The sequence below is a fragment of the Myxocyprinus asiaticus genome, chromosome 33 (assembly GCF_019703515.2).
Source record: "Myxocyprinus asiaticus isolate MX2 ecotype Aquarium Trade chromosome 33, UBuf_Myxa_2, whole genome shotgun sequence".
NCBI lineage: Eukaryota > Metazoa > Chordata > Actinopteri > Cypriniformes > Catostomidae > Myxocyprinus > Myxocyprinus asiaticus.
The window spans coordinates 32,510,910-32,537,523 of NC_059376.1; the positions used below are offsets into that span (position 1 = coordinate 32,510,910).

A 26,614-nucleotide genomic window follows, 5' to 3' on the forward strand; every position below is an offset into this window, starting at 1 on the left:
AAGTATTTCAACAACCCAAGTTCCTTTAGCGCCCTCTATCGCAGTGGAGTAAAGGTGAAGAAACCGGAAATGACCTTTCATTGCTTTTTCGCGGCAGTCCGAACGTGATGCAAAAGCTGTGTAAAAGTATGACAGCCGCTCTTTGGCTTTAAAATAGAAGGTAATCTTCTTATTATGATATTGTCTGTGACAAAGATAGCTTTCTTATTTCGAACTTGTTGTTATAGTTGTTATTATAAATAAAAAGCCTTGTCTATTGTCTGGTAAACTAGGTTGTTGAGTATGTTAAGCGCCAGTATTTTGAGAGAATTTAAAGGTATTCTGTGTTACAACAGGAAATAGTGAAATGTGTGATTTACCAAAAACGTTTACATCTTGAAGTTGTTTCTGTTACAGAACAAAAGTTACAAAAATTAGACTTGTGAACATCAGAGGAGACTATAACAATGGCTTCAGTCACTGCAGAGGATATAAAGTCTGAACTGGACAATTTCAACATAGCCTTCACCAGTGAAACCGTGGACAAAAGTAAGAAAATGTTACGTTTGTATCTTATTACAGATATTACATATTTTACATATGTAACATATTTTACTTTTAAAGGTGCACTCAGTAACTTTTGTCTTCGTGTCATCTTGGACTTACAGTGACCCCTAGCGGCTTGGACGCAGCATCATTTAAAATCATTAGTTTTCAGTTTCAGATGCCATTGTAGAAATGTAGTATTCACAATCAGCCATGATTACTTTAATCAATGAGTGAAAGTGTCAAATAACAGGACGGTTACTGAGGTTAAGTGAGTAGTATTCGGCTGGTCATGTGATTCTAACATGGCAGCCCCCATGTGCGGACACTCTCCATGTAGAATAAAACAGCTTTTATAAGGTTACTGATATGACTAGAGTCATCACTTTAATGTGAGTGGTCATGATTTCCTATATAGACTGCAGAATTACAATTCATGTCTTTAGGAGTTCAACTTTTTTAATGAGGAAAAAATTACTGAGTGCAACTTTAACTTAGAGGCACTAGGTGAATGAAATATGGGTACACTTTACAATAAGGTTCCATTCGTTAACATTAGTTAATGCATTAGGGATCATGAATAAACAAGTAACAGTATATTTGTTACAGCATTTATTAATCTTTATTAATGTTAGTTAATAAAAACAGAATTGTTCATTGGTAGTTCATAGTGCATTAACGAATGCAACTTTTTATTTTTTTAAATGCTCTAGTATATGTTGAAATTAACATTAACTAAGAATAAATTCTGTAAAAGAATTGTTCATTGTTAACAAATGGAACCTTTTTAAGTGTTACTGAAATATGCTTTATAAACAAGTTTATTTTAATTATAATATCATAAGAATAAAAAAGTGCAGTAAAATAAAATTGAAGTGTAGACATTCATGTACTAACAGATTTTTATTATATACACCGATCAACCAAAACATTAAAACCACCTGCCTAATATTGTGTAGGTCCCCCACAGCGCCAACCCGCATCTCAGAATAGTATTCTGAGATGCTGTTCTTCTCACCACAATTGTACAGAGCGGTTATCTGAGTTACCATAGACTTTGTCAGTTCGAACCAGTCTGGCCATTCTCTGTTGACCTGCTGCTCACTGGATGTGTTTTGTTTTTGGTACCAATCTGAGTAAATTCTAGAGACTGTTGTGTGTGAAAATCACAGGAGATCAGCAGTTACAGAAATACTCAAACCAGCCCGTCTGGCACCAACAATCATCCATGCGATTATGATGTCAATTGTGTGGCAGCAGTGCATATAATCATGCAGATAAGGGTCAGGAGCTTCAGTTAATATTCACATCAACCATCAGAATGGGGAACAAATGTGATCTCAGTGATTTGGACCGTGGCATGATTGTTGGTGCTAGACGAGCTGGTTTGAGTATTTCTGTAACTGCTGATCTCCTGGGATTTTCACGCACAACAGTCTCTAGAATTTACTCAGAATGGTGCCAAAAACAAAAAACATCCAGTGAGCGGCAGTTCTGTGGACAGAAAATGCCTTGTTGATGAGAGAGAACAACAGAGAATGGCCAGACTGGTTCGAACTGACAAAGTCTATGGTAACTCAAATAACTGCCCTGTACAATTGTGGTGAGAAGAATAGCAACTCAGAATGCCATTCTGAGATGCGGGTTGGCACTGTTTTGGTGGCACGAGGGGGACCTCCACAATATTAGGCAGGTGGTTTTAATGTTGTGGCTGATCTGTGTATGCTTACACACCTGTCTATCAGGAGCATATGCTATTTTTATACTGTCGGTTTTGTCCCTTGTAGTGTTGGAGCAGTGTTTGTGTCACAGGCCGAACGGTGATGAGATTGTACTTGAGTGGTTTGCTTTCAGTGCCACTAAAGACCAGCTGCCGCTCTCTCTTGATAATCTGGAACAATTTGAACATGAGGTGAATACAAATTAAACAATCATGTAACCTGTCAATCTCTAACAAGACATTGTTATCTTTTGACAATGCCCTAATTAAAATGTTTTGTTTATTTTTAGTGGGACTTGCATTTCCTCTCTTGATTTCATTACTCCTGACTATGTACAGGTGCATCTCAATAAATTAGAATGTTGTGGAAAAGTTCATTTATTTCAGTAATTCAACTCAAATTGTGAAACTTGTGTATTAAATAAATTCAATGCACACAGACTGAAGTAGTTTAAGTCTTTGGTTCTTTTAATTGTGATGATTTTGGCTCACATTTAACAAAAACCCACCAATTCACTATCTCAAAAAATTAGAATATGGTGACACGCCAATCAGCTAATCAACTCAAAACACCTGCAAAGGTTTCCTGAGCCTTCAAAATGGTCTCTCAGTTTGGTTCACTAGGCTACACAATCATGGGGAAGACTGCTGATCTGACAGTTGTCCAGAAGACAATCATTGACACCCTTCACAAGGAGGGTAAACCACAAACATTCATTGCCAAAGAAGCTGGCTGTTCACAGAGTGCTGTATCCAAGCATGTTAACAGAAAGTTGAGTGGAAGGAAAAAGTGTGGAAGAAAAAGATGCACAACCAACCGAGAGAACCGCAGCCTTATGATTGTCAAGCAAAATCGATTCAAGAATTTGGGTGAACTTCACAAGGAATGGACTGAGGCTGGGGTCAAGGCATCAAGAGCCACCACACACAGACATGTCAAGGAATTTGGCTACAGTTGTCGTATTCCTCTTGTTAAGCCACTCCTGAACCACAGACAATGTCAGAGGCATCTTACCTGGGCTAAGGAGAAGAAGAACTGGACTGTTGCCCAGTGGTCCAAAGTCCTCTTTTCAGATGAGAGCAAGTTTTGTATTTCATTTGGAAACCAAGGTCCTAGAGTCTGGAGGAAGGGTGGAGAAGCTCATAGCCCAAGTTGCTTGAAGTCCAGTGTTAAGTTTCCACAGTCTGTGATGATCTGGGGTGCAATGTCATCTGCTGGTGTTGGTCCATAGTGTTTTCTGAAAACCAAAGTCACTGCACCCGTTTACCAAGAAATTTTGGAGCACTTCATGCTTCCTTCTGCTGACCAGCTTTTTAAAGATGCTGATTTCATTTTCCAGCAGGATTTGGCACCTGCCCACACTGCCAAAAGCACCAAAAGTTGGTTAAATGACCATGGTGTTGGTGTGCTTGACTGGCCAGCAAACTCACCAGACCTGAACCCCATAGAGAATCTATGGGGTATTGTCAAGAGGAAAATGAGAAACAAGAGACCAAAAAATGCAGATGAGCTGAAGGCCACTGTCAAAGAAACCTGGGCTTCCATACCACCTCAGCAGTGCCACAAACTGATCACCTCCATGCCACGCCGAATTGAGGCAGTAATTAAAGCAAAAGGAGCCCCTACCAAGTATTGAGTACATATACAGTAAATGAACATACTTTCCAGAAGGCCAACAATTCACTAAAAATGTTTTTTTATTGGTCTTATGATGTATTCTAATTTTTTGAGATAGTGAATTGGTGGGTTTTTGTTAAATGTGAGCCAAAATCATCACAATTAAAAGAACCAAAGACTTAAACTACTTCAGTCTGTGTGCATTGAATTTATTTAATACACGAGTTTCACAATTTGAGTTGAATTACTGAAATAAATGAACTTTTCCATGACATTCTAATTTATTGAGATGCACCTGTACTTCTTTTAGATACTGAACAAGAAGAAAAAAACTAAAGGCTCATCTAAAGGAAGTCAGATTAACAGGACCAGAGATATCAACTCTATCCAGGAACTGTATCTTTTTGGTGCAAACCAACATCAGTGGTTTATTTTTCATTATGCTGCTCTATTTTTAGCTAGAAATGCACACTGTTGCTTTCTTAACACAGTCTCACAGAATCAGAGCAGGAGGAAGAGGAAAGCATGCTGGATTCCTATTCAACCCCTGCCAAGGTGTGAAAACTGAGAAAGGAAATGTACAGTAGATGGGTAGATCCACATTCATAGATGTGCTGATTGATCCTCAGTGAGAAACTCTCATCCATTTAATTAAAATCAATCAGATCTCATTTTGTCTTTGCACTTGACTTGTATTCCTTGCTACTTGCTTAACTGTTAAACATGCTGTATAATGAGTTCCTTTGACATTGCATTGGAAGAAAGCATCAAACAATAGCGTAATTGTTCTCTTCCCTGTGTGACGGCAGGGCTCTCAGAAGAGAGCACTGACCACTCCAGGGCATCCTCAGTTTAAAAGGGGCATGGTTCGACTTTCCAGTCCTAGTCTAATGCTGTCACCTGCCAGCTTCTCACCAAGGTAACCAAAACTCTGATAAACACACTGTTTCAATTGCATTTCTAAATAATTACCCCTAAAAAAGGATGTGGAAAATTACCATGAATATCTGATTTCTGAAACAATCACATGCTATCCTGTTTCTACTGTGCAACATTATATACTGTACATCTAGAACACAGTACTATATGTTCATATTATTGTAATTTTATGGATCATATGTATATTTCGATGGTTGTGAAATTGTGTATGCATATAGTGCAACCCCATCACAGAAATACGGCATGCGTGGAGGCAGAGGGGAGGTCGTCTCAACGTTTGGGGCAGTGCAGGGTCCTCGCTGGGTGGGTACAGGACAGAGTGGCTGGAGGGTGGAGATGCTGGAGGGGAGAGAAGATTCCCTGACCAGCAGCTACAAATACATGTTCCAAAGTTTGAGAGATGTGCAGGATGGTGAGTCTGTGTTCTCGATGCATTCTTGAGCACTAATGTGAATGCTCAGACCAGGTTTTACTCTTCTAAATTAGAGTTGGTATGCTGTTATGATTCCTGCATGATTGTTAGTTGGGTAAGAGAAGCGGATCATATTCGGAACTGGTACAATAAAATATATATATTTTTATTTTTATAGATTTTGTTATAGAATCTATCAACCTTATGGTTTTCAAGGCATTTTTAATTAGGCGAAAAGACTCAAAAATCAGTATTCAAGTACTCAAAGAACCGTTAATGGAATTACTAAGGAATCAGAACCAGAATTGTTACATTCCTAACAATTCTCATACCTAATTGAACCCCACTATCTAAAGGATAGGAAGTAATTTTGTTTTTGTAAACACTTGGAGGAAGTCAGCACAGACTTGCACAGTAGTACTGCTATAGATAACTAACAACTGACTATGCATGAATTCCTTTTTTTGTCTGTGCTAGTTCTAACTGGGAAGAGTGAAGAGCTAGGAGAAGAGTTGTGGACTCACTTCAGCATAGAGGAATTCTCTCCAGTTTCATTACCTGTTCTGGTCCAAGCACAGATAGCATTATAATGAGTGCAAATCTTTCCCAAAGCCAAGTCCCTACATATTTAAGTCCAGATCAGACTGGGCAGTAAAGTGACACAGCCTCTTTTTTTTTTTTTCTCCTCTCTCCTGCAGGACAGCATCACGGTACTGGGGTAGATGTGTTGTGACAGTAATGGGAAGCTAAATGCCCAGTCTGTACTGCTTGAGGCCTGGCAGGAACAGTGTGGCAGACAGGTGCCTGTGGATCTCTCAGAGCTCAAAGAGTTCTCCTCTTCCCTGGACAGGTGAGGCTTACATACACCCATCTATTTTATGTTTGTTACTTCTAAAAGTATTACTATAATGTGTTTGTCATATATTATTAGTGATTTTGTCAGAGCTGTTGTAACTAGTTGCTGCTTTCTCTCACTCTGTTTTATAGGTTGTTGTTATGAAAGGTATGAACACTTCTGGAGAGAAGTTTGTAGCCACCAAACTATATGAGGTATCTCTTATTGATGATCATTATAATCTTTAATTTGCCTGAACATTTCTTATATTTTGCAAAGATGGCATCACTACAGTGTCAGCCTTTGGAGAAGTTTGTTTATATGAGAAAAAATTGTAATTAAATGATTTGCTTGTCTTCCAGGTTATGTCCCTACCTTTCTACTCTCCTCCTGAAGTGAAACAGGAAATGGATGAAGGTAAAAACCTATTGGTCGAAATGAATCAAGAAAGTCCTTCTCGAATGCTTAGCTGAAATTAGATCCCGACTGATATGGGATTTTTGAGACCGATTACCGATATGGTGGCCGATATATTTATTTTTTGAGCTGGAATGAAAACAGACCTTTTCTATGTGGATTTTTCACCGATTATGCGCCGATATGACTATGCAAAGGTACTCAGAAGGCTGATTTCTTAAATATTTTTTATCAAAGAATATTTGACATTATAATTATACATTGTAAACCAATTCCAGAAATGAACACTGAGAAAATAAAGAATAAATAAAAATACAATAAATAGCTAAATAAACATCAGTACTGTTTAGTATCCGTCAAATGCTGACTATATTAATACTGCTGAGTCAAGATAAACAGATAAGCAGAGGTGTTACACCGTATTCTGCTATACAAGTTCAGGGGAAACTTTCAACGGTGAAAAAACAGACTTTTAAATATTACATTTTATAAATGCAAAGACTGGAATTGTTCGGTTGAAGGGGGTACCAAACTGTGAATCCTGAACAAAACAGTTTGGTGAATACATGTTTACTCATTAGCTTCCACTCAGCTGACAACAATAGCCTAGTTTCCATCCACTTTTCGCGCTATTTTGTTATCGACAAAGTGAAAATGCGTAAAAAAATGTTTTGCGAAATTTGCCGTCTTCTGCCTGTTTACCTACAAATGGCCTTTTATCGATAAAAATGGTGTGCGTGATGTCATGCCTAAAAAACACTTTGTCGCATACGTTTTGGATTAGCGCAAAATAAATCTGCCCTTAAGCCGTTTCCATACAGAAATGTGTGTTTATCGCTAATTCGCCTCCCAGATGTCCCTAATTTACTAAGTTTTGGTAAAATGGGGAGAGTATTGAGACAATTCATTGAAATTAACCAGCTATTTGTCATTTTAATTTCACAAATAAATGCAATCAAAAGGGAGCGGTTGCCCTTCTGACAGGATTGTAATATTGGTCCTGATGTTGCGTCTATCGCAGGTTGCCACCGGTTCTGACCCGAAAGCGAATCGTCATGGCCCTGTTCAAGCTGGCAACCTGCACCAAGTAGTGGGGAGATTTTCGATCTTAGTATAAGGACCATCCATACTGTGTGCACAGCTATTAAAGAAAAATGTATGCGGTGTAATATCAGGGTTTACATATGATACATTCCTGATATTCAATAGGCTATTTTGAACAATCATCTAATCTAAAGCATTGCCATCTCAACTGCAATATGTCCCGTATATTTGTCCCACAACTTTTAACGACCAACTGAGCTTGATTGTCATCTAAAATTAATTTTAGCGTCATAATGTAATTTACATTTTCTGAAGAAGCTCAGCAAATGTGATCTGAGGTAAAGAGGGTTAGATTTAAAATATTTAAAAGTTTTAAAAGGTTCAAAAGCTCATTTTCTGAAAGTGAACTCCGCATTGGACAGATAGTTCTGATAGTTTATAGTCTTGAAGTGTAGAAAATGTCATTCAGCAGACTTTATTCGTCTACAGAACAGGGTACGGCTAATTTAAGTTTGTGTAAAGAAATGTGTCATATATATAGGTCTAAAAATATTTTTTTTTTCGTTTGGTAATTTATTTTTTTTAATTGAATGCGTTTTTCGTTTGGTAATTAATTTAATATAGGGAATTTTGCCAGCGTTTTTTCAAAAGTAAGCTAAACAATAATTTAATCTAATTGGGCTGTTAGTGTTCCAAAAAAGCACACTGAAGCTTTTCTTCTAGTATTGTGTATTTATTTTTAATTTAAAACATATTTGTGCACAGAAATGATATGTTTTTGTATTGTGGGCTAATTCCGTGACTGCCATCTATTATTTTGATTGGTGTGTAAAAGCAACTTTAATAAATAAACGGATGTCTGCTGCGATTAAATTAATCATAAACAGTGGCCATTCATTTGTTCTCCATGCCCTTTTCAGTGTGCATGTTTTGATACGAGATATTTGTGTTGGCACTCCTGGAAGTGTCATGTTTGCAGTGATCGGATCTTTATGCTGTTAAGATCAATCCATAATCACGTACAATAAATTGGCTTTCAATGATCCTATACCTTGTCATCATGATTAACACAGGCTTACGACTGGGGTAAGTTTATGCACTAGAGTTAAACGGAAAAATATTATGTCGACACTTGTGAAATTTTAGCGATTAATTTGCGTTTCCATCACCTTTATTTTGATGCGCTAAAATTTTTTCGCAAAAAATCCTTGGATTTAAACATAGTTACAGAAAGTAGCTACGTGATTAGCTAGTTAGCTATAAGCTCGTTGTCACAGAGAGTAAAAGACAGATGTTGTTTATTTTACTTTCCAGCATTGTGTCTCACCAACTACGTAACAACATAGCATGAAATCAACACTCATCAGACACAATCCACCACTGCACCATTGTCTGTTGAGCTGCAAAAAGATGCTCTGTTTACCTTTCAATCTGCTACATTACTGACTGCACTGACAAGCTATAGCTGGCTAACAGCAAACAGACATGAGTGACTTGGTTGTCAGGGACAAGGTTAATGTTATATTGAAATGGGAAAATGATGAGGTCATTGTTTAAGTTTCTAGTATGTATTTCACAAACTAGTTAACTTACCGAGACACCGCTTAACTCCGCACTGTCTGCAGAGCCACCGTCAGCTCAGAGTCTGCTCTATAAACAATGGAGTCGGAGCGCACTCTGCTAGACAAACTACGCTATGACACCAATTCTAAAGCATTGTTTTCTGCATTATATGTTCTGAAAAAAAGTTTTCATATCAGCACATATCTGTAAAATATACGCCGATACCGATATATTGGTGAAAGTCTAATATCGCCGGCCAATATATCGGTCGGGCACTAGCTGAAATTAAACCCTTCATAAATGTGACTAAAGTTCATTGCACTTCTCATTTTCCTGTCACAGTCTCTGAGCCCATGATGGTGATGATGGCCTGTGGACCATTCACTCCCTCTGATGGCCTGACCTACGACCATCTGCTTGACCTCATTACTATCATCAACAAAGATAGTCCTGATGTCTGCATTCTGGTGGGTACAGCTTTCCTTTTCGTCTGATGTTGTGATCCAATAAGCAGTTTTATTATGTTACAGCCTAATCCATCTTGCAGTGTAACTGCTTTTCTGGACATTTGTATGCTTTGAATTTCTGCATTTCAGCTAATAGTAAACTGTCTTTATTTCCTTCATAGTTTGGACCTTTTGTTGATTCCAGACATGAGCAGATAGAGGTAAACCAGATTCTGTTTGTACTGTATTTGAAATTCCTATATTAACATTATTCATCATAACCACAATGTAATTACTTGATGTTCAGCATTTTAAATAGAAAAACCAGGTAACGGAAACATTTGAAACCATCTTCAAGAGATGTGTGGACAGTATTGTGGAGGGAACCAAAGGGTATTTTTTTTTTTTTCTCATATCTTTGTGATATTGCTGACCAATTTGTAATTGTGTTTTTTTTTTTTTTTTTTGGCAGTGTTTACCTTTATTCAACACATACACTTTTTTAGAACGGGAATAAGGTTGGTGTTTGTGCCATCTCAGAGAAATGTTTATCACCATTACATTTATCCTCAGCCACCGTTCAGCCTGCCTAACCTCAGCAAGGATGATATAATGGTGAGGCCAAGTGGTATTATACACAAAGTACATTACAAAACACAATTATAAAAAAGTTTGCATGCTTCACTCTTTTTGAATGCTGTTGGTTTAATATACACTCACCAAGTACTTTATTAGGAACACTATGGTCCTAATAAAGTGCCCACAATGTCTTCTGCAGCCGAGCCTATCAAGGTTCGACACTGGAGATGCTATTCTGTTCATTACAATTATGAGTGATTATGAATTACAGTAGCCTTTCTGTCAGCTCGAACCAGTCTGGCCATTCTCTGTTGACCTCTCATCAACAAGGCATTTCTGTCTGCAGAACTGCTTCTCACTGGATGTTTTTTGTTTTTGGCACCATTCTGAGTGAACTCTAGAGACGGTTGCATGTGAAAATCTCAGGAGATCAGCAGTTACAGAAATACTCAATACTATATACAATACTCACTGTCTGGCACCAACAATCATGCCACTGTCGAAATCACTGAGATCACATTTTTTACCAACTCTGATGGTTGATGTGAACATTACCTGAAGCTCCTGACCTGTATCTGCATGATTTTATGCATTGCACTGCTGCCAAACGATTGGCCAATTAGATAATTTCATGAATAACTAGGTGTACAGGTGTTCCTATTAAAGTGCTCTGTGAGTGTATTTTTTTTACATCTAAGTGACTGCAGGCCAATATAATAAACATAAGTGCAGTTTTACCTTCAAAATATCTTAATTCAGGGAACTCAATAGACTGGATCCGGACCGGAGACAGACTGAAGGACAATTCAATCCGGACCGATATCTAAGTCTTTGTGTTCGTTATCTGTCACCTGGCTAAGTGACTGTGTAGGCATACGCACGCGGAGCGAGAATAAAGCACGTTCAGCTTTACGCGCTTATTCCCACGCTGAACGTGCTTTATTCCCGCTCCACACGCATCGCCTCTCCCCGCTGTAGACATGAGGTGCCACATATAGCCTGAACTGTACGTATTTGAATAACAGTAGCGTAGACACTGCTACAGATACTACAGTAACACACTGCAGAAAACAAAAATGAAACTATCTTCATCTGTCTGATATGTGATTCAGACGGTTCAGCTAAGCCAGGTTTGTATTAGGGCAAGTTAACATACTCACTGTTTAGACTATAACATTTTTTCTGTCTAAATTTAGCTTCATTAATCAGCATGTTAACCTTTCATAATAAACAGATTTTTTTTTAATGAAAATTAATCAGATGTCTTCATGGCATGGGTGGCAAGGAAAGCCTATTTATACTTAATTTAAGCAAACAGTATTTTTTATTTTTTTCTTCACTGTTATGTAAATTGCTTGTTTGTTAATAGATTTTCATTTTAAGGAAAATATAAAAGTGGTCCATTCAGACTTTTAAATTTTTATAACTTTTCTCTCAGGGGGACACCCTTGAACCCCCATACAGTATTTTTTTTATCCTTCAAAAGGCCTCCTATACTGTGTCCCATACATATATATTCTGATTGTAAAAATATTTAAACAAAAACTGGACTGCTGTCATTCAGCTTCAAAACGAACTGTTGATCTTATTCTGAGAGTTTTGAAGAGACTATTTTGACTGTTTAGGATTTATTATTTTTTTACAAAGTACTATTGCTGCCAATGTGGCAAGTTATAAAAACTATTCAAGAATATATATTATGGGGGCCTGGGTAGCTCAGCGAGTAAAGACACTGACTACCACCCCTAGAGTCTCGAGTTCAAATCCAGGGCGTGCTGAGTGACTCCAGCCAGGTCTCCTAAGCAACCAAATTGGCCCGGTTGCTAGGGAGGGTTGAGTTACATGGGTTAACCTTCTCGTGGTCACCTTAATATGGTTCTCGCTCTTGGTGGGGCACGTGGTGAGTTGTGCGTGGATGCTGTGGAGAATAGTGTGAAGCCTCCACATGCGCTAGGCCTCCATGGTAACGCGCTCAACAAGCCACTTGATAAGATGTGTGGATAGATGGTTTCAGACGCGGAGGCAACTGAGATTCGTCCTCCGCCACCCGGATTGAGGCGAGTCACTATGCCACCACGAGGACTTAGAGTGCATTGGGAATTCCAAAATGGGAGGGAAAAAAAAAGTATATTATATTATTTCATAGCTATATAACACTATGTAAGCTACGTATTATTATCTGGACCTTTGCTGGGAAGGAAATGTAGAGACCGGATTTCATGGAACTTTAATTGAAAACCCCTTAAACTGAATAATTGAAAAATTGTTTCTCTTTCTGCTTTTGTTGTCCAATATTTGTTTTCCACCTTTAGCAAGTAACCTTGGCTCCTGAACCATGCACTCTCCTCATTGGCAAAGTGACCTTTGGCCTGACTTCTACAGACATTCTGTTTCATTTGGGAGCTGAAGAAATCAGCAGGTAACTTATAGCATGAAAAGCAACATACGACTGACATGTAAATGTACAGTTTATGTGGCACTGGTTTCTTTACAAATGAGAATAAATTTTAAGTTTGGATAATGTACTCTCTTACAGTTGATTGTAATTCATGATTTCATTAATGTCTTGTCATTTGAATTTGAAAATAATTTCTTCAGAAGAACGAGTAAGCACAAGCACTGATTGAGTTTTACTGTGGTTTTACAGCAGCACAGGCACTGAACGTTTCTCACGGATCATGAAATGTTGACCCAGAGAAGGTTAGTAGAAAACTACCTGATTTTAAAAATGAAAACAATGTCAGACATTAGTAGTAGTAGTACTTGTCTCTACACTTCTCTGCTGCTTGTGAGATGTACATATTCCTCAAAGTTTCCATTTTATGTTCTTTTAGCTTACTATCCGCTATATCCTCCTGCGGAGGAAGTTAACATGGATTATGAGAACTTTCAACAATTTGGCCAAATGGCCATCACACCTGATATCCTTATTGTTCCTTCTGAACTTCGTTATTTCATCAAGGTAAATGATCACATCTTAGAAATGTCCCTTCTAACTAAACATCTGTCATTTGTGCTCATTAAATAATGTCACATTTCAGGATGTGATCGGCTGTGTGTGTGTTAATCCTGGACATCTCACTAAAGGACAGGTGGGTGGGACTTATGGACGTTTGCTCATTCAGCCAAATCCTGTGCTGGTGGCAGGGAAGAGAGTGAGCCCATGTATAGCAGGACAGGTGGTGAAAATATGATATGTGGATGTATTTGAATTTTCTATTAGATTTCTGTTTTTGAACTTTGTTCATTAAATCATGTCGGTATGTTTATGTCTATATGAAATCTTTCACTTTAAGTGATTGGGAATTAAAATGCTTTGTAAATTAAAGCCTGTCCAATCAGCATGTTATCTAATTAGTGTCACTTTAGGGTGAGAAAGTTATTAGATACACATGAGAAATGGCACTCTAAACTGTCAGTTCATTAGTCGGTATGAACTTTACAAAAAAATAAAAATAATAATTCATTTGCAAATTGAGTTCATTAAGTCTAATACCACTGTCCATCACACTTTCCGTATGATTCTTTAAACATTCTATTAGACTTAAATGAGCTGGTGTAAAAAGCTTAAATATACAGCAAGCATGTTGAAAGATCCTTTCCATATCAGTCACTAAAAGGAATCATTACAATTTTGCATAAATTTACAGAAAATGTTTTTTGCTGCTCCCATGCACATTCACATTGAGGTTGTTTTCCTGTAACACTGGGATTTCGTTTAAAAGTAACTATGCATTTTATAAACAGTATTTACAGTGGTGGGAGAATGGTGTTTGAATAGGTCCTCTTCAGTTGGGTATGTGCTCCAGTCCCATTGTAATGTCTCTTAATTTAGGGTCATCTCTCCAGTTCACTTTACTGGCAAGTATGATTCCCTGAAAAAAGACAAAATGTGTTTGACAGGTTTTCAAGTACATGGGGTTCCTTAAAAAAAGTAGCTAGATGGGCAGATAAAATGATATGATGAAAATAACATTTACAAATTATACTATGAGAAGGCACATACCCGGAGAACATTTTGTAAAATGGCTGTGACCTTCTGATATTTCTGTAGGACTGCTTCAGCTCTTTCCTTAGCCCTCTGCTGAACCTCTCCCTGATCTTCCTTCACCTGTTTCAACTCATTTATCTCTTGCATTTTCTTCTTTATCTGTCCTTTTAAATCTAGGAAAGAATAAGATAAACTGTTTTATGTTGAGAGATGGGGATTCTAGAGATACACTGAACCCAGTGCAATATTAGACCACCCCACTAGAGCTGAGGAGAGCAAAAAATAGACCATATAAATAGGTTGCAAGTCAGAAAATAACATTAAAATAGTACCTAGTCTTTCCTTTTGAAAATCTGTGATCTGATCCTGAAGATCTCGTGTTTCCTAAGAAAGACATCAATGGAAAAGGCATACATTTTTTACATTTTATCATTATATGTGTATTATGGTCATACAAGTGTTAAATTAGTCAATGATTTATAAATGAGACTATTCTATGTCAGAGTAGGGAATCCTACCTTTAAAATTGCCATGGTCTTTTCACAAAGCTCTGTGTTCTGGTTGGTTAGTGCCTTCAATGGCCTGCATATGATGACAGATCAGATTACTTTTAGGACAATAGGCTAGAGACATTAGATTAAGGTACGCACATAAGAATTCACTTACTCAGCATCTGCATCATTCTGAATGATCTTCTCTGTGATAGTATTCCAAATTTGCATTCTAGAACAAAAGCAATCATTTTAAACGAGGAAAGGATTGAGATGAGCAAAAAAAGTTTGAGACCACTGAATCATTACCTGATCAATACCAGGGTTTTGCTGAAATGTGAGAGCCTTGCCTGCTCTATTTCACTTTCATATTTGGATCTACAGATTGTACAAAAAAACATTAGGTTCCCTCAAACATATAGCATATACCGCTACATGTACAGATATATTCATACATTTGAAATAACACTTACAGATCTGCATCAGCTTCACATAAATCTTTGTGTTTTCCTGAGTATAAAATACTACATTTAGCATCAAGAGTAATTATAAGTGGTTAATATTTGCACTGTGTGCTGTTTGATCACAGGTAAATAGGAGCTCACCCATACTGACTTTAACATTCATCTCAAAGCACTGGTTTTCCATTATTTCTTTCATTCTTGAGGGAAGAAAAGATACAGAATGAACAGTTACACAACATTCTTTATTTGCTCCAAGTATTAGTGCTAGAAGAAAAATGCAAACCATACAAATAAAATATATAAAAGAAAGGCAATTTACTTTAATAAACGTGTGGGTGTCACTCCATCAGAAGCTGATGATGGATCAGGCTGGCTGTTACTCATTGCAACAGGGTCCACATCTGAAGAGGGCTCATCATGAATATTGGAACTCATCATTGTGCGTCTGTGCAGCAAAAACACAAAACAATTTCCATTCAAATGAGTTCTTGAAATTTTTTTATCATGATTTTGTCATAATAACAAGCTGTACTGTTTTACTCCTTTTTACATTATATTCTGTAGCATTAAGGAGTCATGAGGAATCAAATTTTCCTTGATCTATTAACATATGAGAGGTCATTGTACTATAAAAACATACTGTAAATTTCAGAACTCAAAACTTCCTCCTCACAGCAAAAAGAGCATTTGTTGAAACCAAGCTGCCAAAATGACTCGCTCTCTACTTCCTCCACATTGTGATGTCACACTGCAGTAGACATTTGCATCTAACCTCCACAACAACACATCATTGACTACCTTATTACTTCCATAGCCCCGCCCAGTAGCGGTGAGCAGTAAGATGACAAACGCTGTCTGAAACCGCCCCTTATCCACTATATAGTGCACCATTTCAGGTGTCAGCCATTTTGTAGGTGTGTCTGAATTCTGAGTGAGCCACTCGTTACCTACTTTTATTCACTCATTCTTACCCACAATGCACTGTAATTTCGAGTGTACATTCGATGATGATTAATTGCCCATAATCCGCCACGGGGAAGATGTACAAGCTGGGGGAGAGAGCGCGAGCGGGCGAGAGAGACGCTATTTACTGCTTCCTTCACTCCTGCAATGTTTTATTTCATGCTGAATGTATTAAATTACTTTTTAACAAATCATTACTTGATTAAAATAACAAAACATAGAGAGGCAAAACATACAGATGCATTTTAAAATGTACTCTTTATATTTTATGCAGAATTTTGCCATTAAACTGAAGAATTCTTTATTTAATAAATAATTAAGTGAGGTGATATTATTTTAACTCAGGAGACTGCACACTGTGGAAATGATAATTCTGTGGATGATTAAAATATTTGGTTATAACATGTGGGTTATGATAACTTTGGTGCCGTTTATGGTCGGATGAGGGCGCTATGCACCCAGAAACGCTACCAAGCTTGTTTTGGAGTTTAAAGATACTAAAGTATAACAAATGAATACAATAAATGTACATTTGATCAAATGTGTTTACTCTTTATATTAACATATATATTAAAAATGACAAACAGAATGAAGATTTATTGTATTAATATATTATTTAATAAGAATAACAAGTAAGGCCCAGCTATTTTAAAAGTTCATATGTGATGTTGTTTCTGCGACAGCCCCAGAGCTCCGACGCTCAGTGTATACGTCAGCGTACGAATTCACTCACTCATTTTGTTCAATTACTGCTGAGATATAGTGCACTCACTGCCATTCACTATATAGGAAATAGTGAATGAGTGAACGATTTCGGACACAGCCAAAGAGAGAGCAGGTCCGTCAAGAGCAGAGAGCCAATCAGAACAGTGGGCTTTTACCATCAGGTCTTAAATAGGGATGGGCACTAGTACTCGGGTACTTGGACGGGGCAGCAATGATCGATCATGGAAACGATGATCGATGGTGATCATGCATGATGTGACTTCTCACTTAATTCAAAATTCAGTGACAGTTACCTGAAAACTAAACACAAATGTGTCAAAGAGGGAGCTTATTTTTAATTTTGAGACTGATTACGTTGTGATTTTGAGGGGCACATTGATTGTCAGAGAAGTCTCATAGCAACCAAACTGATATACGACGCTGCAATGCTATCGTTACGATAATCAAAAGAGTGTAATTAACCGTGTTTTGAACACCTGTCTCTGCAAAACGTTTGCTAAACACATTTTATTATCATTAAATGTAAGAAATTTGACTCGATAATTTATATTATTTAATAAAAGTGAATGTTTGTCACTGACTGTAAACCTCCCTGCCCTGGGTGCTGACATTTTTGTGTGAAGTAACACAACACACCTGTATCTCGACGAAATGGGAGCTGAAGATTTCTGCATGAGTTTCCAAGTTAGAAGTCTGACATAAAGTGTCATTCCGTTGCATTTTCCTCTGTTGAAATGTGGAGATTCCGACTCTCCGAGTTGAATAGAATGCTTCATGAATCAACACAGCAACAACAATACGGAGCATCGCTGCTTTCCCCACAGAAGCGAACACTTGAGGAGACACACACACCAGGTGTGGCAGTGGACTCAACGCGCTGCGAGTGTTTCAAACAGCCTAGACAGAGCGCAGCTAAATGGAACAGAATGCAGAATCTTCAAAACTTCAACTTAATAAGAATATTAAAAATGTGATGGTTATGGCATCTCCTGTTAAGCCAACCACAATTTGAAAATAGACAGTTCAGACAGTCACTAAAAAAACTGGTGTGCGCTTACTAAGATTGCTACGATAACCTGAAGGAAGAACAGACAGATGTGCATTGTGCACATTCTTTCATTGAGTTGGGCAGCGAATCTTCACATAATGACAAATATGATGCATTATATTTTGATTATGCAATCTTTTGTACAATTTGTTACAGATAATTTTATAACAGCCTATAATAATGAATAGACGATACACTGGAAGACACAATGCAGCAGCCAAAGATGTCTGTCAGACACGTTATTATATATACAGTTATGTACATGTCATTGCCCCTCGAGTAGACAAAATGACCAAAATGCACATCCATAGTCTTAAGAGAGAAACAGAACCAAAACCGAGCATTTCTGACAGAGGGTCAGAATGTGGGTGGAAAATGATCACATTTTACAAATATATGTAAAGATAGACTGATATATATCGGTTTTACCGATTAATCTGTACCAATAGTTGCTTTTTGGAACTATCGGTTATCGAAAAAAAAACATATTTGCCGATAGTTGCCAATATTTTATTTTTTCTACACATACTGTATGTGATCCTCAAAGAACATATTGAAATAATAAAAAAAAGGCATATCATGACCACTTTAAGTTTAACCCTCATGTTCTCTTTGGTATCTGAAAGACCCCAAGGCCCTATCAACATCTTTAAAAAAAAAAAATAATAATAATAATAATATATATATATACACACACACACACACCAGTTAGTTCCGGTCCTCGAATCTGACTGGACGAGAGACGTTCCATGAGTACTGATGGTCTCACACCATCAGCACTTGGAGGCTTCACTGTGTGTATCACTCCGCTTGTGTTCCTGCCGTGTAAGAGCAGTGCATATGTGTTAAGAGCTACTCTTACATGTATTTTTTATTTATTTTTTTTTACATTACATATGTTAGCCAGCAGGTGGTGGCAAAAGATCATTTGTGTGTAATATGAGCCAGTTGATGAAGTGAAGTGAATCCGCGTCAGTCAGTGTTTACATACAACAGCTCTATGTGATCGCTCGTATTACTACTACTACTAAAGCAAGAAAATAGCTTTAAACGGCTCATCACAGCTGAGAGACAAAACAGACTGATTAATTACACAAACTCAATGCGTTTACCTCTTACCGGACTTTCCACATTGGAGGGGACGTACTGTTTAAAATGGCGGAGGACATTGCGGTTTCTATAGTGATAGACTTTTGCTCACCGGCTACCGTGAAATAGGGAGGAATAATCCCGCTTGGACGGCTATTTTTCCACTGAGAAAGCTGATCTTCAGAAAGCTGACAGCATCTCTGCTTGGGAGTGGCAACAGGTGATCGCACATGCTTCATCTCTCTCTCTCTCTCTCTCATACACACACACACACACACACACACACACACACATCCTTGTTTATCCAATAAAACAGCACAAGCCATGACACTATTTCTGAAGTAACATTTTTTAATTACTAACTAAGGCTTGGACACATCATTTGTTTGAACCAGCAATGGAAAACTCTGATCCGTCGCATAAGAAAGTAGTTCCGTGCACAAATGCGTTTTATACTCAGTTTTTCCAAATTTTTAACATTTGCTTATTCATTGAACTGTTGTATATAAGAAATATCACACTCGCAATCGTGCTATATGGCCCTACATCAGCACTATCAGTGCTGATGTAGGGCCATATCGCACTCTTGCTCGTGTGATATTGCTTATATATATATAGAGAGAGAGAGAGAGAGAGAGATAGATAGATATACAGATACTTAACATTTTAGAATCAAGATGATACTTCATAACTTTTCGTAATCTTATGAGAAGTGGTTATCAGGGCCATTTCTAACTAGAAGCGGTATAACCCCCCAATCACCAGGGGGCCCCGCTAAGAATAAATCCTCTAAGTAAGATTTCGCTGAGGGCCCCGATATGCTCAGAAACAGCCCTGATGGTTATAAACAAAATTTTACTTGATAACATTAATGATCACACATCCTGCTCTATGAAACATTATGCCTGCATGGAGTCTCAGAAGCCTTAGACAAAACACATGACTAAATGCAATGCATTTTTACGTGTTAAGATGTTCTGAATGGTGTACACACTGGCAGTTCAACTTCACAGTCCTGACGGTTGTCTATTTTGTTTTTGTTTTATAGTATTTTCCTACCATAGCTGAGGTCAATTTGACCCTAGACAGATGTACCGTTACTATAGATTGAAATGACAGTCACATTTCTGAAAAAGAGCTTGTCTACTGTATGATACAAAAAGAGAGTTTAAGATTAAAAAAACAACTGTTTAATGGGCTTTGATTAGGTCTGAGGAACATTATATGAATTGTGAAGGGGAATTAACAGGTAAATTATGAAAGTATTATGACTATTTTACACATAAATCATTGGGGTCTCTTGGACCCCAAACATTAAGCTAATTTGCAGTAAACAGTAAAGTCAATCTCAACAGAACATAACCGTTAAAAAACACTATGCAGTTGATCGGTCAATAAATATATATATTAACTATTTCTATGGAAACAACTTATTCAACTTACCGCCACCTCTTGACCTTTCAATTGTTTTGTTTTTTTAACAAATGTTTCTGTTAGTTGTTGTTGCAAAACTCGAAACCGCCCGACAACATCAAATGCAGCCCAATGTGAAACTGCCGCCAGGAAGTTATGTCACGTGACAGTCATGTGACGCCAGATGAACGAAACCCCGCCCACCTACATCAAGCCGAAGCCAGGCATGAACACAAATAAAGGTTTGGCCAGGCTAATATCAGATTCGGAGGTCAACATGGGAAAATGAGGTTGTGATACACTGATACATTGCGTATTATTGGTAAGAATTTTTATCTATTGTGGTCATAATGAAGTGTCATTAGATAGATTTAAATGTAGCCTTATTTTAAAGGCAAAACTACATGCAGCAGATGATGTTAGCAGGATGAGTCAGGGCGGAGTGAATCCGTTTGTAGGGGTCAGTTTCGCTGCACAAATGTATTGTTCAAGTGTGATTTCAGAGCTAATGGATTCGACGAATTCACATGTACATGTGCCAGCCAGTTTCAAGTTCATTCAGTATCCTTTTAGCTCTAGACTAGCACTGTTCTTCTGAACATAACGATTGTATTTACCGCTGGGTAAATAATATAATATGCAAGCAGGTAACTGGTCTTAATGTAAGTCTTATATGCCCTCGTCTGATTGCAAATGCCATGTCTTAAAGGCAGTTGAGGTAAGCATTTTGTCCTCTAATTTAATGCAGTAACATCAGCGCCCTCTGGTGGTGAAGAGTGTGTTAATTTGTGGGCGTGTCTGTGTATTTGAACTGGAAGCAGTGCTCGAATGTCGTCATGGGAAGCAAAGTGAGTGGCAAGATGGCAGCTGCCAGTCGGGTCGTACAGGTAAATACTCGCTCCAGCATGAACACTGAACGTCTTGCTGTGACATCTGGCCTATTTAAAGGCATTGTTGAAATGATGATCACTTCTTCGCTTAGGATTTGGGAATTTTGCGCTCATGGGTGGTTGTACTTCACCAAATGCATTGATTTCATTGGTTTGACAGATGCCCTTGTGGACACACCACCTCTCTGTCTCTGTTTATATCTTTTCTCCTTAAACCATAATGTAATCTCGACAGCACTTAAAGCATTATATATTCAAAATGCAAAATAATTTTTTAATGTAATTGTAATTATTTATTTTGTAAATATCCACAACTTGTGAAATGCACTTGTACTTTATATTTGTTCTGATCATATTACTTTCTTTTGCAGGTTGTGCGACCTCATGCACCTTTAATTAAATTCCCAGACCGAAAGGGCATCCCCAGGCCAAATGGTCAGTATTGAGGCCCCTTATAGTGCCGTATTGTTTTTGCTTTTTGTATGTTTGTCCAAGTTCAGTCAATGTAACAGTTTCTGCTATATACAGTATCTGAGTGACAATATGCACATTATTTGATTTTCTTGGTTTTCTGAGTGACATTATGCACTATTTCTTGATTTTCTCACACTTTGATTAAGATCAACCATTTGTGAGTATTATTAGGGGCATTTGGTAATAGGTTAGTTCAGTGTTTCCCAATCTTTTTTTGCAGAAAGCACCCCCACAGCAACATCAGTAAGGCAGAAGTACCCCTTCACTGATATAAAAAAAACAAAGATGTGGACCAAAGACTATATTATTTAACATATCATTAATATTGATTATTAATAATGATGATAATTATGGTTATAATGTCCATTTTGCTTACATAGGAAAGAAATCGTCACTTGGCAAATGCTGTTCATTATAAAGGGGGACCTTCTAACTTGGAACATTACGAAATAATAATTTTACACATTATTTTATCATTAGTGTTTTATAAATGTGGTCTAATTTGAGCTTTTTAAAAATGTACAAATTCTGTGTATTCCATCAATGAATAGGATGTTTTGGAATTGCATATTTTATATTACATACACATAGTTTATTTAGGGCTGTCAATAGATTAAATTAATTGAATTAATTAATCGCACAGTTTTCTGTGATTAATCACGATTAACCATGGTGCGTGATGCATTACAACAAACATTAAATCATCATAAATATATTTACTTTATACTTTGTTTCAAAGAACTAAGAAGAAATTAGTTCGTCATAATTTATTTTAATTATTTAAATATTTTTTTGCAGATCTAGTTAATAAGACACATAATTACAAGTATAAATCTTTGATGCAAGTACAGGTGCATCTCAATAAATTAGAATGTCGTGGAAAAGTTCATTTATTTCAGTAATTCAACTCAAATTGTGAAACTCGTGTATTAAATAAATTCAATGCACACAGACTGAAGTAGTTTAAGTCTTTGGTTCTTTTAATTGTGATGATTTTGGCTCACATTTAACAAAAACCCACCAATTCACTATCTCAAAAATTAGAATATGGTGACATGCCAAACAGCTAATCAACTCAAAACACCTGCAAAGGTTTCCTGAGCCTTCAAAATGGTCTCTCAGTTTGGTTCACTAGGCTATACAATCATGGGGAAGACTGCTGATCTGACAGTTGTCCAGAAGATAATAATTGACACCCTTCACAAGGAGGGTAAGCCACAAACATCCATTGCCAAAGAAGCTGGCTGTTCACAGAGTGCTGTATCCAAGCATGTTAACAGAAAGTTGAGTGGAAGGAAAAAGTGTGGAAGAAAAAGATGCACAACCAACCAAGAGAACCGCAGCCTTATGAGGATTGTCAAGCAAAATCAATTCAAGAATTTGGGTGAACTTCACAAGGAATGGACTGAGGCTGGGGTCAAGGCATCAAGAGCCACCACACACAGACATGTCAAGGAATCTGGCTACAGTTGTCGTATTCCTCTTGTTAAGCCACTCCTGAACCACAGACAATGTCAGAGGCATCTTACCTGGGCTAAGGAGAAGAAGAACTGGACTGTTGCCCAGTGTTCCAAAGTCCTCTTTTCAGATGAGCAAGTTTTGTATTTCATTTGGAAACCAAGGTCCTAGAGTCTGGAGGAAGGGTGGAGAAGCTTATAGCCCAAGATGCTTGAAGTCCAGTGTTAAGTTTCCACAGTCTGTGACGATTTGGGGTGCAATGTCATCTGCTGGTGTTGGTCCATTGTGTTTTTTGAAAACCAAAGTCACTGCACCCGTTTACCAAGACATTTTGGAGCACTTCATGCTTCCTTCTGCTGACCAGCTTTTTAAAGATGCTGATTTCATTTTCCAGCAGGATTTGGCACCTGCCCACACTGCCAAAAGCACCAAAAGTTGGTTAAATGACCATGGTGTTGGTGTGCTTGACTGGCCAGCAAACTCACCAGACCTGAACCCCATAGAGAATCTATGGGGTATTGTCAAGAGGAAAATGAGAAACAAGAGACCAAAAAATGCAGATGAGCTGAAGGCCACTGTCAAAGAAACCTGGGCTTCCATACCACCACAGCAGTGCCACAAACTGATCACCTCCATGCCACGCCGAATTGAGGCAGTAATTAAAGCAAAAGGAGCCCCTACCAAGTATTGAGTACATATACAGTAAATGAACATACTTTCCAGAAGGCCAGCAATTCACTAAAAATGTTTTTTTTTTTATTGGTCTTATGATGTATTCTAATTTTTTGAGATAGTGAATTGGTGGGTTTTTGTTAAATGTGAGCCAAAATCATCACAATTAAAAGAACCAAAGACTTAAACTACTTCAGTCTGTGTGCATTGAATTTATTTAATACACGAGTTTCACAATTTGAGTTGAATTACTGAAATAAATGAACTTTTCCACGTCATTCTAATTTGAGATGCACCTGTATATGTATACATGCCAGAAAATCAGTGGACATGCTGTAATTAAAAGTTGGACAAAATTTGGTGTTTTACAGTGGACTTTATTTTTTTTATAATTATTATAGGAGCAAATGGGCAGATTCAATTCATATCAAACTTTATTGGCAAGAGAAACATAAGTGTACATTTTCAATGCATTATTAGACACCATACATACAGATAAAACATATTGAATGCTGACGTTTAATTTGCTGAAGTTTAAAATCTCTTATTAAAACTATTATTTTCTCTGGCTGCCGTTCAGACTCCCTCTATAAGTACACATGACTGCAGCTTGCTGAACGGTCAGGTTCTTCTTAGTCTCTATCACGCACATGCTGGGTCTCACTGGGGGTTAACTGGTTCAGATGAAAGTGAGTGAGCATTTTCGGTCGCTCGCAATGGAAAAAGCGTGCACTGCTCCACACAATCAGTTTCTGTGCTAGGATGTGTGGTCGAGTCTAGCGTGTACCTCCTGGAAATTTATAGGCCAATTTTAGTAGGGAAAAACTTTAGCGAAGTTTCAGGAACAAAACAGATACAGCATTAATTGCATTCAAACATTTTTTATGTGTAAAAAAAGAAATAAATAATAAAAATATGCAGAAATGAACGCATTAAGCCCTAGTTTTATTAAATGTTTATTGTTTACATGCACAATTTGTACTATTTACTATATTTACATTGATATGAACAAGTGCTAAAACTGTATCTCTTTAAGACCACTGACTGCAGTTCAGTTCAGCCAGTGAGTGCATAATAACGAGAGTACACACACCGTTTCTTTAGTGCATTCCTGCTGTTTGATTAGAATAATGTTCCTCTTTTTTTTTTTTTTTTGATCAACAAACTGTAAAGAACAGAAAGGGCATTAAATGAGACATTATTAAATGACATGGATAGCATGGATCTCGTCTTCGGACACACATTACACTGGATGAGGCTAAGCAAAGTTTTACTCTCAACACGCAATAAAAAGATCTTGGTGCCAAACTTTGCATAAAGCAAAAGTTCAATATCGGGATTGTTTAAATGAAGATTGCGAATAATTGGAAAATCAGTATTTTTTACCCATCTCTAATTTTATTATATTTATTTTATGCCATACTTTTTTTTTTTTTTAGGTTCAACAAAGCAAAATACAATTCTTTTTGCATACCCCATGAAACCTGCTTGCGTACCTCCTGGGGTACGTGATTGGGAATCACCGGGTTAGTTCACCCAAAAATGTAAATTGTCATCATGTACTCACCCTCATGTGGTTCCACATTTGTATGCTTTTCTTTCTTCTGTATAACACTAAAGGACATGAAAGGGACCGACAGTCTCATTTGCCATTAACTTTCATCACATCTTTGCATATAATGAAAATGTAATGGTTACTGAAGTGGTCATTATACCTAACGTCTCCATATGTGTTCCATTGAAGTGATACGGGTTTGGAATAACATGAGGGCAAGTAAATGATGACAGAATTTTCATATTTGGATGAACTATCCCTTTAAAAACTCACACAGCACCAGTTCCTTGGTAACATTACAGTCTGAAATTGTTTTTCCAGTACAAGAGGCACTGAAAGTGATTGCTGCCAGTATCCCACAGATCTCCCCATCTGCACCTCCACCTGCAACATCAATATCGCCTCCACCCAGACCACCAGGACCTGTCACCCAACTCCCTGGCACCCCAGACAGCATTGCTGTAGTTAGAGATCTCCCTCAGAGATACCGCAGAAGAACCCTTGCGTTAGAAGAAATGGACTACATCCAGGTTGTTATTCATTTGTTTGAAATGCCAGAATCAGTTTTGCATTTAAAAAACAAAAACAAATTGTGAACTGGATATTGCACAAATAGTTTCTTTTCAGTCTAACATCTATTATATTAACTCGAATGTGGAGGTTAGAAAAATATAGACAAATGTATACACATTGCTGTCATGTTTAAAATATACAGACAAACCAACTGACAATAACTTCTCTCTGTTGCAGCGTGGTGGGCCTGAGTGACAGTGGTCTGGTTCATTCAGTCAGAGTCATTATTTGTGGAAATCTGTTTTTGTTGCCTGATATTTTCTCTCTACTAGAGGAATTCACAAAATGTCATACAATAAATAAATCTAAGAAATGATAGTTAAATTGTACATAGAGATTATTATTTAACAATTGTGCAGCATCTGATTGGTTGTTGCATGTATTCAGATGCTCTATATTAACAGCAAGGATGTTAAGTTTGCAGCTGTTTGCCTTTTTAGTAGTTTTCAAAGAACTTCTTTCCTATTCTCAAGTCCAGCTGCTCTGTACTCTGTTCCCTGTTATTTGCCACCATCAATAACCATCATGAACAAAGCTGATGGTGAATTTCCTCTTTCATATTACATGTTCTGGCTTCAGAGCAAAGCATTGGACTGAGTAACTGCATCTTATACAAGGTCTATGCTGAACAAAATGGATCACTACAAGTATTGTTGTTCTGAATTATTAAAATATCGACTAATTTTTGAAAGCTTTTGTTTTTCTTTTA

The 26,614-nt window shown here is 37.4% G+C and overlaps 2 protein-coding genes and 1 pseudogene across 6 annotated transcripts; 2 read left to right on the forward strand and 1 right to left on the reverse strand.

Annotated features, from left to right (window-relative positions):
• Nucleotides 1-58: 58 nt before the first annotated feature.
• On the forward strand, nucleotides 59-12,798 carry LOC127423913 (DNA polymerase alpha subunit B-like; annotated as a pseudogene).
• Nucleotides 12,714-20,446, reverse strand: LOC127423909 (centromere protein H-like). 4 transcript variants are annotated; one of them, XM_051668588.1, is made up of 12 exons: nucleotides 20,314-20,402; nucleotides 18,983-19,070; nucleotides 18,487-18,599; nucleotides 15,364-15,489; nucleotides 15,186-15,241; nucleotides 15,054-15,090; nucleotides 14,890-14,958; nucleotides 14,756-14,812; nucleotides 14,608-14,671; nucleotides 14,422-14,473; nucleotides 14,105-14,262; nucleotides 12,714-13,973 (listed from the first exon to the last, which is right to left on the reverse strand). In XM_051668588.1, the coding sequence occupies exons 4-12, from the start codon at nucleotides 15,480-15,482 to the stop codon at nucleotides 13,887-13,889; spliced, it is 699 nt and encodes a 232-aa protein (XP_051524548.1). In that variant the 5' UTR covers nucleotides 15,483-15,489; nucleotides 18,487-18,599; nucleotides 18,983-19,070; nucleotides 20,314-20,402; the 3' UTR covers nucleotides 12,714-13,886. The 4 variants fall into 4 exon arrangements, with proteins under 4 accessions (XP_051524548.1, XP_051524547.1, XP_051524549.1 ...); XM_051668587.1 differs by lacking the exons at nucleotides 18,487-18,599; nucleotides 18,983-19,070 and having other exon boundaries at nucleotides 20,314-20,446; XM_051668589.1 differs by lacking the exons at nucleotides 18,487-18,599; nucleotides 20,314-20,402 and having other exon boundaries at nucleotides 18,983-20,297.
• LOC127423912 (alpha-ketoglutarate dehydrogenase component 4-like) lies at nucleotides 19,002-26,588 on the forward strand. 2 transcript variants are annotated; one of them, XM_051668593.1, is made up of 5 exons: nucleotides 19,002-19,090; nucleotides 21,032-21,170; nucleotides 21,545-21,608; nucleotides 25,654-25,862; nucleotides 26,083-26,588. In XM_051668593.1, the coding sequence occupies exons 2-5, from the start codon at nucleotides 21,120-21,122 to the stop codon at nucleotides 26,098-26,100; spliced, it is 342 nt and encodes a 113-aa protein (XP_051524553.1). In that variant the 5' UTR covers nucleotides 19,002-19,090; nucleotides 21,032-21,119; the 3' UTR covers nucleotides 26,101-26,588. The 2 variants fall into 2 exon arrangements, with proteins under 2 accessions (XP_051524553.1, XP_051524552.1); XM_051668592.1 differs by lacking the exon at nucleotides 19,002-19,090 and adding an exon at nucleotides 20,467-20,605.
• The last annotated feature ends 26 nt before the right edge of the window (nucleotides 26,589-26,614 follow it).

Coding starts and splice junctions, on each gene's coding strand:
- LOC127423909 (XM_051668586.1), bottom strand. CDS start 17,509: ATGAAGCATTCTATTCAACTCGGAGAGTCGGAATCTCCACATTTCAAC. Junction 15,490..17,369: donor CCCATTTCGTCGAGATACAG/GTGTGTTGTGTT, acceptor TTTGCTGCACAG/ACGCACAATGATGAGTTCCA. Junction 14,263..14,421: donor TTTTCAAAAGGAAAGACTAG/GTACTATTTTAA, acceptor ATTCTTTCCTAG/ATTTAAAAGGACAGATAAAG.
- LOC127423912 (XM_051668593.1), top strand. CDS start 21,120: ATGGGAAGCAAAGTGAGTGGCAAGATGGCAGCTGCCAGTCGGGTCGTA. Junction 21,171..21,544: donor CTGCCAGTCGGGTCGTACAG/GTAAATACTCGC, acceptor TTTCTTTTGCAG/GTTGTGCGACCTCATGCACC. Junction 21,609..25,653: donor GGGCATCCCCAGGCCAAATG/GTCAGTATTGAG, acceptor TTGTTTTTCCAG/TACAAGAGGCACTGAAAGTG.